Source organism: Saccostrea cucullata, unplaced genomic scaffold (genome assembly GCF_032062105.1).
Source record: "Saccostrea cucullata isolate Sc308-1 unplaced genomic scaffold, CSIRO_AGI_Scuc_v1 ctg5817, whole genome shotgun sequence".
NCBI lineage: Eukaryota > Metazoa > Mollusca > Bivalvia > Ostreida > Ostreidae > Saccostrea > Saccostrea cuccullata.
The window spans coordinates 11,097-22,518 of record NW_026929336.1 but is presented as its reverse complement, the minus strand read 5'-3'; the positions used below and the strand labels follow the sequence as shown (position 1 = coordinate 22,518).

Sequence of the window (11,422 nt, the reverse complement as noted above, 5' to 3'; positions counted from 1 at the left end):
AAGATAGAGAAGTTTACATGACTTTGTTGTGGTGAGTATCTCTTATATTCTTCTAAACAAAAAAGTAAAGTAAGCTTTAAAATACACATGCATCAATATAATAGGATGATTCTGAGCTGATAATACATGGACCGCTCGCTTGACCCATATGTCGTCTGCAGTGTGATCTACTGTCAGATTAGTCCGAAAAATCTGACGTTTTTTGATATTTTACTTTCCTGGCATGTAAACTATCAAGATCGTAAAAAAAGCCAAGAAATCGGACTATTCCTGGTATGTAAACTATCAAGATCGTAAAAAAGCCAGGAAAACGTCAGATTTTTCGGACTAGGGGCCTACTGTCAGGTATGCAATAATGCATATCTATATCGAAGTTTATTGTAGTACGTGTGATTGAGATGCAAAAAAGATCGGCATAAGTCTAAATTAAGATTTTATTCAATCTGTATGTAACGTTAGGCATATGAGTATCTTGAAAGTTCATTTTTAAATTTCACACCAATATGATAAGCAATGATAACACTGGAACATGTCAGTCTGAATCCCCTCTTCTTCTTTTTTTTTAAATAAAAGTACAGCACATATTTACCAATGTTTACAAGACAATATATCAATGTAAAAATATTAATTTATATTTTAATAGTCATAATTTACAAAAAATAGACACATTAACACAGATATTCAACATCAGGGGGGGTGTTTTGTTTTTGTTTTCATGAGTTACCTCTCTTTGAAAAATTCACGTTCTATTTAAATAATATTTTTAATGATTTTTCATTAATAATGATTTTTTCTTAAAATAATATAAACAACAATGCAAATAATAGCATATTTGAGCAAATTCATTAGAATATAAATAGCAGTAAATATTTTAAAGTAATGAAGAGCTAAAATCAATTTTATTATTGTAATTCTGCAACTTTTTTATTGTTGTTCATAAATTAAATATAAATTGCTGAAATGGGGGTGTGGATCTCAAGGCGTGTGCATATTTAAAATATAATGAAAAGAAGTATATGTTGTAGAAAACCACAGTAAGAACTTAATAGTTTTAAAGGATTTATAAAACAAAAATAAAGCAACAGTATTTGAGGTGGTTAAACTCAATTAAATATCTTTAAAGTATTCCCAGAGGAAGAAGACAATTTTTGTATAATGATGTAAAAATTCATGTCCTTCCTCAGGCAAAGTTTTAACAATATGTAAGTCCATGAATCTGAGCATACATGGGATGAAATTTTTATTGTAATTCTAATCTGGATGAGATGGAGAGGATATTTTCAAAAGATTTTAATCAGCCATTTTGGCTGTAGTTTAAAATAAACTAGAGGTACTGTGAGCAATGAGCTCACTAAATAATACCCCCCGCCTCCCATATGAATATAATGGCAGTGTCCATGTTTTGCTCTGGAAAATCAAAAATATATGTCAGATCAAAAAGTAAAATAGGAGGTGCACAATGGCAATATGTAATAAAGATTCTGTGAAAGTTTCATTAAATTTCCTTCAGTGGTATGAGAGGAGCTAGTTGTGGATAAGAGATGGATACCCCAAAGCATAACAGACGGACAGACAGACAGCTAGACAGACGGACGGATGGATATACCGATTACTATTATACCCTCCCATTTTTCAAGCGGGGGTATAATTATGGCAGTAAAATAAAAAAAAATTCATTTTATTCAGTTGGAAAGGTAAAACGAATTATTTTTCATAATTAGCCTGGATAATAATTTATAAAATGTAAATGTCCTTGTATTTAATTTCAGATAATGCCAGGACACAAAACAGAATACTTCAACTGTGTACTGTGCTCTAAAAGAACAAAACCCAATGAAAGGAGGCATCTTGACAAAGGCATAAGAAAATATTTAAGAAAAAGGTTTATGGTGGAAGGAAGGGAAAATTCTGTCATCTGCAGCAAATGTAGAAGCAATTATTACAGAGATGTTTCATGCCGTAAATCATCTGCAACACCCTGCTCTACCACAATTCACAGGGAATGTTCAGCGTCCGAAACAAATGACAACAGAAAACATCTCTCCAGTCCACCATCTGTATCCTTGCACTTAAAATCCACTGCAAAGACTCATGCCTATTGTATCGTTTGTAAGAAACCAGGGCCCAAATTGATAGTAGTGTCACCAGAATGCCGCACATCTGTTTTTATTGAACACAATGTATTAATTCCATCCGGAAATAGATGTTGTCCTGGTCATGTGGAAAATGAACGCTTCACAACTGATGCAATTCAGCAATTACCGACGACAGACAATGCATTTGTTAACAGAACTACCATCCTAAGTTTACTTCAAGAGATGCGTGTTTTATGTCATAAACATGACAAGTCTTATTTGGACTTTGATGACACCACGACTCTGACCGATACAGACTATTTGTCTTTGCTGGGACACAACAAGGAAGATTTCCATACAATATGTGACGCTGTGAAAGATGAAGTGAAACCAACACCGTCTAGGAGTCTAAGAAAATCTGTTGCCATATTCCTGTGCAAATTAAAGACTGGCTTGTCAAATCAAATACTGTCAACACTTTTCCAAACTTCCAAATCCAGTTTAAGGAGGGCTGTTAGTGCTGTAAGAGCAGCATTGATGATCAGCTTTGTGCCACACCATCTTGGGTTTGAACACATAAGAAGAGAGGAAGTCATCGAAGACCATACACGACAGCTAGCACAGACACTGTTTGGTAACATCGAGAAGAAACAGGCCATATTGGTACTGGATGGCACTTACATATACACAGCTAAGAGCAATAATTTCCACTACCAAAGACGTTCTTACAGTATCCACAAGGGGAGACCACTAATCAAGCCTATGGTTATCGTAACTACTACTGGTTACTTTGTCTCAATCTTAGGACCATACCTTGCTGATAATAAAAACAATGATGCATCAATTCTCCAACACATCATCAAAACAAATGCTGAAGATATTCGGAGCTGGCTAAGTGAAGACGACATCTTTATTGTTGACCGCGGGTTCAGAGATGCTTTGCCTCTGCTTGAAGATCTTGGAATCCAGGCAGAAATGCCCCGATTTCTGCTCAAGGGACAAAACCAAATGACTACTGATGATGCAAATATGAGCAGACTTGTGACAAAGGTAAATAACATGTAAATTCTCACAATAAAGTTATTTACAATTTCTTGTGAAAATATATATTACTATGAATAAGTTTTGAAAAAATATTTTTTAGGTCAGATGGGTAGTGGAATCTTCAAACGCACGTATCAAGAGGTGGCGATATTTGGACAAGACACTACCCACTAATCAAATTCCCTTCATCGGTGACTATGTCAGGATAGTTTGCGCACTCTCAAACAGATTCTCTCCACCCCTGAGTAAAAGTAACAATACTGAGGCTGATGATGCAGAGGCAGCAAAAATGCTCTATCTGTCCAAACAGGTATATAAGTTGCACAATTGATTTATTGTATAATACCTTAATGTACTAGTAATTGAGCAGCTGCAAAAATCTGCATTTAAGAATACATTTAACTTTTTTAAATTTCATCTTGCTCATCTCCCTTGAATACATCAGCATATAAGTTATAATTACATGCGTATGGCTTTCTTAATAGGTGAATAATCTCAAACGAATGGTTCAAGAGAATGGACTTAACAGAAGATCTACTCAATGGCAAACAGTTCTTGAATGTGAAATTCAGAATTTCCCCATGTTCGATGAGGATCAGTTGCGGAATTTGACTTGTGGCACCTATCAATTGAAGCTCTCTCGTAGCTATATTCAAGAACACATTGAGGGAGGATGTGATATTTTCTTCCATAAAGAAAATGATAGGCTCCTAAAGGTGAAAATTCAGAGTCGGCACACATCATCAAAGCAGTATTTAGTTTGGATTGAGTATTCTGATTACTCTGTAGAGGCATGGTATTGTACCTGCAGAGCGGGTGCCAGAGTTGTAGGCATGTGCTCTCACATAGCAGCCATCATTTGGTACCTGGCAAAAGGAAGACATGAACAAAGGACATATGGTGTGCGTGACTGGAGTGAGCATGTCCTTGATGCAGCTGACATCCCACCTGCTTTGGACGAGTCTGACAGTAATGACAGTAGCTGTGAAAGTGTTCCCGAGGAGTGAACAGTTAGTTAATGTTAATAATTGTATTTTATTCATTGTTATTTTATATACACTGTATCTGTCATATATAATATGTTTTTAAAAAAAATTATGTTATATTTTCAATTTACTTGTTTAATCTGCTGTGTGAGTTTTAAGTCGGATGCGGAAATTGGGCCGCTCCGCATGTAGAGTGTTATTTTTTCAATATACCTGTTTATAATCTGCTGTGTGAGTTTTAAGTCAGATGCGGAAATTGGGCCGCTCAGCATGTAGAGTGTTATTTTTTCAATATACCTGTTTATAATCTCATGTAAAGTGTTATTTTTCAATTTACCTGTTTATAATCTCATGTAAAGTGTTATTTTTCAATTTACCTGTTTATAATCTCATGTGGGAGTTTTAAGTAGAATGCGGAAATTGGGCCACTCCGCATGTAGAGTGTTATTTTTCAATATACCTGTTTATAATCTCATGTAAAGTATTATTTTTCAATTTACCTGTTTATAATCTCATGTAGAGTGTTATTTTTCAATATACCTGTTTATAATCTCATGTGTGAGTTTTAAGTCGGATGCGGAAATTGGGCCGCTCCGCATGTAGAGTATCATTTTTAGCTCACCTGAGCCGAAGGCTCAAGTGAGCTTTTCTGATCAAAATTTGTCCGTTGTCTGTCGTCGTAGTCGTTGTCGTCGTAGTCGTTGTTGTCGTTGTAAACTTTTCACATTTTCATCTTCTTCTCAAGAACCACTGGGCCAATTTCAGCCAAACTTGCCACATAGTATCCTTGGGTGAAGGGGATTGAAGTTTGTTCAAATGAAGGGCCACACCCTTTTCCAAGGGGAGATAATCATGAATAAGGGAAAAATTATTGGCATTTTTAAAAAATCTTCTTCTCAAGAACCACTGGGCCAGGAAAAATGAAACTCATGTGGAATCATCCTCAAGTAATGCAGATTCAAGTTTGTTCAAGTCATGACCCCCGGGGGTAGGGTGGGGCCAAAATGGCGGATCAAAGTTTTACATAGGAATATATAGGAAAAATCTTTAAAAATCTTCTTCTCAAGAACCACTGGGCCAGGAAAGATGAAACTCATGTGGAATCATCCTCAGGTTGTGTAGATTCAAGTTTCTTCAAGTCATAACCCCTAGGCCTGGGGGTGGGGCGGGGCCAAAATGGCGGATCAAAGTTTTACAATGGAATATATAGGAAAAATCTTTAAAAATTTTCTTCTTAAGAACCACTGGGCCAGGAAAAATGAAACTCATGTGGAATCATCCTCAGGTAATGTAGATTCAAGTTTTTTCAAATCATGACCCCTGGGGGTAGGGCAGGGCCAAAATGGCCGATCAAGTTTTACATAGGAATATGTAGGAAAAATCTAAAAAATCTTCTTCTCAAGAAACAATGAATCAGGAAAGATGAAAGTAATGAGAATATATCCTCAGGTAGTGTAGATTCAAGTTTGTTCAAGTCATGACCCCCGGGGGTAAGGGTGTGGCCAAAATGGCCGACCAAAGTTTTACATAGAAATATATAGGGAAACCTTTTTAAATCTTCTTTTCAAGCACCTCAAAGCCATGATTAGTAATATTTATATGGAATCATCCTCAGGTAATGTAGATTCTAGTTCGTTCAAATTATGATCCCCTTGGGGGTTAAAATTCAAGCCCCCCCCCCCACTTAAGTTAACTTTCAGTTCTGATCTGATATGTGTTTTTTTTCCTAGCTGATGTGCTCAGGTGAGCGCTGTGGCCCCTGGGCCTCTTGTTCAATTAACTTCTTTATAATCTCATGTGTGAGTTTTAAGTCGGATGCGGAAATTGGGCCGCTCCGCATGTTGAGTGTTATTTTTCAATATACCTGTTTATAATCTGCTGTGTGAGTTTTAAGTCGGATGCGGAAATTGGGCCGCTCCGCATGTAGAGTGTTATTTTTTTCAATATACCTGTTTATAATCTCATGTGTGAGTTTTAAGTCGGATGCGGAAATTGGGCCGCTCCGCATGTAGAGTGTTATTTTTTTCAATATACCTGTTTATAATCTGCCGTGTGAGTTTTAAGTCGGATGCGGAAATTGGGCCGCTCCGCATGTAGAGTGTTATTTTTCAATATACCTGTTTATAATCCCATGTAGAGTGTTATTTTTCAATATACCTGTTTATAATCTCATGTGTGAGTTTTAAGTCGGATGCGGAAATTGGGCCGCTCCGCATGTAGAGTATCATTTTTCAATTTACCTGTTTATAATCTCATGTGTGAGTTTTAAGTCGGATGCGGAAATTGGGCCGCTCCGCATGTAGAGTGTTATTTTTTTCAATATACCTGTTTATAATTTCATGTGTGAGATTTATGTCGGGTGTGATATTGTAGCAATAATCAGTAAAAAGGCATAGCTTGACTTTGCATATACACATTTTCTGATTTATGTATTTTCATGATTTACCTTAAAAATATGTTAAAGTGAAGTTTACTTCAATATTTTATGTATTGTTATGAATACTATTGGAGCAAGAAATACAAATGTTTACAAAACTGATAATTTTGTTGTTATTATTATTTTAAACTGACACTGTTACATTTGTAAAATGGTAAACAGCGTTACTGCTTATGAAGTATATATATTTTCTTTAGAGAAGTACATACTGTAAGAAAAGCAAACACTAAACTCTTTTCCATGCCTCAGAATTTCTTTGAAAAGACCATGATAAATTGAGATTTATATAAAAATAATTGAATTTTCTCCTCTTTAGAATATATATGATATGTTTATTACTAATTAAGTTCACATCATGACGTTAAAGTATATATGATTGACGTCATGACGTTAAAGTAAGTAACGGCAACGTCAAGACGTTGTAGAATTAACATTGAGAACAATACCAAATTCAAACAGCTGTAAAAATAAAACTAGAAGAGATATTGTTAAAAAATAAAATGTTATATAATATACTAATCTAAGAGCATTGTTTGAAAAAGTTTCATCCGTTTCGATGACAGGGCGGATTTTTGTACATTCTGGCTTAAGTCATTTTAAGATAATTCCTGAATATTTAAAAACCTGAAAATAATATCCTTGTATTTACATTAGGCAGTAAAGAACAACTTAACATTGAATGTATATTTAAACAATTATGAAGCTTGTGTTATATAGAATGCCAGCCTTTAATGAATGCAAATATCATGAAGGCTTGACCTTAACTTCAAACAAACAGCAGTTGCAGACAAACGTTTTCATTAATCTTAAAGATAAAGAAAAGCCTACTAAATTTTCTGCAGCAGGCTAGATAATTAATCCCAAAGGATTAATTGTACCTCTCTCATCATTTTCTTCTAAAGTTACAATAAGAACTTTTTCAGTATTAATGATAGAATGGGGTTTTTATACAACTACCTTAAAAATTAATTAACATAAAGTGAAAAAAAGTAAATCAAAAAATCTTTTTTAATCTATTTCTTGTTTTTAGCATTCAATGAAATCATAACTATTAAACAAAAATAAATTACAAAAATTTATATTTAAATCCACATTTCTGAGTGTTCATAGCATTCCAAATTGACTTAACTTCAAAACAAACTTCATTTGCAGATAGAGGTGGTAATTCATCTCAATGTGACAGATAAAGATAATGCTCTGGATTTTCTTCAGGAGGAAAGCTAATTAATCCCAAGGGACTCATAGCCAGCATTCAGTTTACAATGGGAACATCTTCAGCAGTTATCTCTCTTTGCCAATGCATTCTTCTATAAAGTTAAGGAATCTACCCCACCACCCCAGCTCCAAACCAGGGGACATAGAGAACCAAACTTAGCATCAAAATATGTATTTCTGCCTACTGAACTACCATACCAAATTTGTACTTGATTGGGCAACCATAAAAAAAGTTGCCCATTCATTCTTATGCATAGTTAAGGAATCTACCCCCATCACTCCAGCTCCAAACCAGAAAACATAGAGAACCAAACTTAGCATCAAAATATGTATTTCTGCCTACTGAACTACCATACCAAATTTGAACTTGATTGGGCAACCATAAAAAAAGTTATTAGAAAAAAACAGAAAATTTGTGGACGGAAGAGTGACAGACGGACAGACAGAGTGATTACTATAGGGCACCCGCAAATCCTTGCGGGGCCCTAATAAAAACAAGAGGCCCATGGGCCACATCGCTCACCTGAGCACCAAGGGTAGGACTAGTATAAAATGGCTTTTTATTGTAAAGTTCAAATCCAAAAGTAGTCCCATGACCAATCTTGGATTTGCTATTTTCTAGAAAATGATTGAGAAGAAGATTTTTAAAGAATTTTCCTATATATTTCTATGTAAAAATTTGGTCGGCCATTTTGGCCCCGCCCTACCCCCGGGGGTCATGATTTGAACAAAATTGAATCTACACTACCTGAACATGCTTCCATATAAATATGATGAATAATGGCTTTGTCCTTCTTGAGAAGAAGATTTTTAAAGAATTTTCCTATATATCTCTATGTAAAACCTTGGTCGGCCATTTTGGCCCCGCCCTACCCCCGGGGGTCATGATTTGAACAAACTTGAATCTACACTACCTGAGCATGCTTCCATATATATATGATGAATTATGGCTTTGTTATTCTTAGGAAGAAGATTTTTAAAGAATTTTCCTATATGTTTCTAAGTAAAACTTTGGTCGGCCATTTTGGCCCCACCCTACCCCCAGGGGTCATGATTTGAACAAACTTGAATCTACACTACCTGAGCATGTTTCCATATAAATATGATGAATTATGGCTTTGTCCTTCTTGAGAAGAAGATTTTTAAAGAATTTTCCTATATATTTCTATGTAAAACTTTGGTCGGCCATTTTGGCCCCGCCCTACCCCCGGGGGTCATGATTTGAACAAACTTGAATCTACACTACCTGAGGATGTTTCCCCATAAGTTTCATCTTTCCTGGCACAGTGGTTCTTGAGAAGAAGATTTTTAAAATATACCACTAAATTTTCATTAATTCCCAATTATCTCCCCTTGAATAAGGGTGTGGCCCTTCATTTGAACAAACTTGAATCCCCTTCACCCAAGGATACTTTGTGGCAAGTTTGGTTGAAATTGGCCCAGCGGTTCTTGAGAAGAAGTCGAAAATGTGAAAAGTTTACAGACAGACAGACAGACAGACGCCGGACAAAATGTGATCAGAAAAGCTCACTTGAGCCTTCGGCTCAGGTGAGCTAAAAAACTATTACAAATTTGTTAGTGTGTTCGGATAATAGGCACCTAAATAAAAAAATTATCATATTAATAATAATAATGAAAAAGGAAAACATAATACATAATATAATTTATAGATTTATTATTTTTTCATACACCCATTCTTTTAAAATTTATATCTATGAAAGGTAAAAGTCTTGATATATAACATTCAAGAAAAAGTATTTCCCAAATATATAGACTCCAGCCAAGCCATCGTCTGCTTATATTCCGGTGTCATCTGATGTTCCGGAAGCTGTCCAAGATCACCCATTCAGCAACAGTAGTGTTCAAATTACAGACGACAACTTGGAGAAGAAACGGAAAATAGCAAGACCCTACAGTCAAAAAGAAAGTGATGAAAGGTGATGAAAGATGAGATGTCTTAAGAGTATTTCTAATACAGTTGAAAATTTATCCCTACATGACAATTGTTATTCTATAAACCAACTTTATCCCGGGAACATTAATGAAAATCGCTAACCATTTATTTTGATTTGTATTTTTAGAAAACAAGAAATTCACGAATATTTTTTTATATTCAAGATTAATTTAATTTTCGTTCTTTTTAGTATACATACAAGAAGTCATAAAAACGGATCCCATATAATTTATCTTAGGGTGGGAGTAATTTATTCCTATAAAATTTTCCTCCACATTTCATCCACTTCAGTCCAAACCTGATTTCCCGATAAATTTCTGGCTCCGCCTCCTTCGAATATTAATGAAACATACTAAAAATACAATTCGGGCAAGTGCATTACTCCGGACGTATTACCAAGAAAATGGGCATTTTTAATTTACATTAACAAAAATTTAGCGCAGTTTTTCATTTTAAAAAATTTGCAGTTAAAGACCGCGGAACATTAACTGTCAAGATTGGAAATATACAGCTTACGTCATTTCTATCTGCTACAATCAAAACATTCAGTGATAGACAATGAAATGTGCGGGTACAATTCGACGCCGACGTGGGGAAAACATCGGAGTGAAACTGCAGATTGAAATTCATTCTCAATCCACCTCAGCCAGGCTAGAAGGCACATTATTACTGATTGACCCAAAAGACAAATAATTATGTTCCCCAAACGGAGTTTGGGGACATATTGTTTTTACTCTGTTTCTTATTATTAAGTCTTCCGTTCACAACGGAAGACTTATAGTGTTTGTATTGTTTCTTTTTAAGACCTTATTGTTTTCCTTCTGTTTTTTATTATTATTATTCTTTTTTCATAGTACAGCCGATATCTCAGCTATGAGTAGACAGATTTCAACGATTTTTTCAGGGAAGATGCATCATGAGAATATCTCCAGACGTGTTTTTCATTTTTTCAAAATTTACTTCCGTTCGCGATTTTTGGGGATTTTTTTATTTTTTAGAAGGCATTTTGTCCAGCAGTTTTCTCGAGAACAGCTAAAGATATGAAAGTGAAACTCACTGAGGTGATAGAACATCGAACTCCGTTATGGGGAACGTCCTTTATTTTTCGTCGTCGGCACTTCCGGTCGCAAACGGAAGTGAATTCAAAACGTCCGATTTTTCAACTTTTTTGTTTTTGAATATTTTTCTTTAGGATTTACATGGTTTATAGAGTGTCTTATGAGAATTCTAAATATGTGTTCAATATCTTGATGCGTGCATATATTGAAAAGATATGACCAAACCAAACTTTGTCCCACTGTTGTGGTTTCGAATCCTGCTGTGGGCGTTGAAATATTTTTTTTGTTTCTGTCTTTTTTCAGTTGCAAATGACTTTTCTCTCTTTTTTAACATGTATTGAAGATTTTGCCGATTTTTAAAACCTTTTTTTGAGATATTTTGAGGAATACCTGTAATAATCATGAGATATGTTGAGAGGCTGCTGTAAATGAACATAAACGAAAGAAATACATTCTGAAATTTTATGGGATGACGCAGCATAGAATTCTAACGAAAATCGGTCGGAAGACCTGCTTGTTGACCCAGCAACAAGAACGCATCTAGTTATTAAGGTCTTCCGTCTCCAACGGAAGACCTTCTTGTTTTCGTTCGGTTTCTTTTTCCCTATTATTATTATTATTCTTCCAACCGATTTTGTGCAAGCGATTTCTCA

The 11,422-nt window shown here is 35.1% G+C and overlaps 1 protein-coding gene and 1 long non-coding RNA gene across 2 annotated transcripts; one reads left to right on the top strand and one right to left on the bottom strand.

Moving 5' to 3' along the window:
- On the top strand, positions 1 to 4,714 carry LOC134280522 (uncharacterized). The gene is made up of 4 exons (XM_062762936.1): positions 1 to 31; positions 1,770 to 3,125; positions 3,220 to 3,429; positions 3,605 to 4,714. The coding sequence occupies exons 2-4, from the start codon at positions 1,773 to 1,775 to the stop codon at positions 4,124 to 4,126; spliced, it is 2,085 nt and encodes a 694-aa protein (XP_062618920.1). The 5' UTR covers positions 1 to 31; positions 1,770 to 1,772; the 3' UTR covers positions 4,127 to 4,714.
- A 4,703-nt stretch (positions 4,715 to 9,417) lies between these two features.
- On the bottom strand, positions 9,418 to 10,094 carry LOC134280519 (uncharacterized). Its single transcript, XR_009994922.1, has 2 exons — positions 9,911 to 10,094; positions 9,418 to 9,667 (listed from the first exon to the last, which is right to left on the bottom strand). It is a non-coding gene; the product is annotated as an uncharacterized LOC134280519 (long non-coding RNA).
- Between the last annotated feature and the right edge of the window lie 1,328 nt (positions 10,095 to 11,422).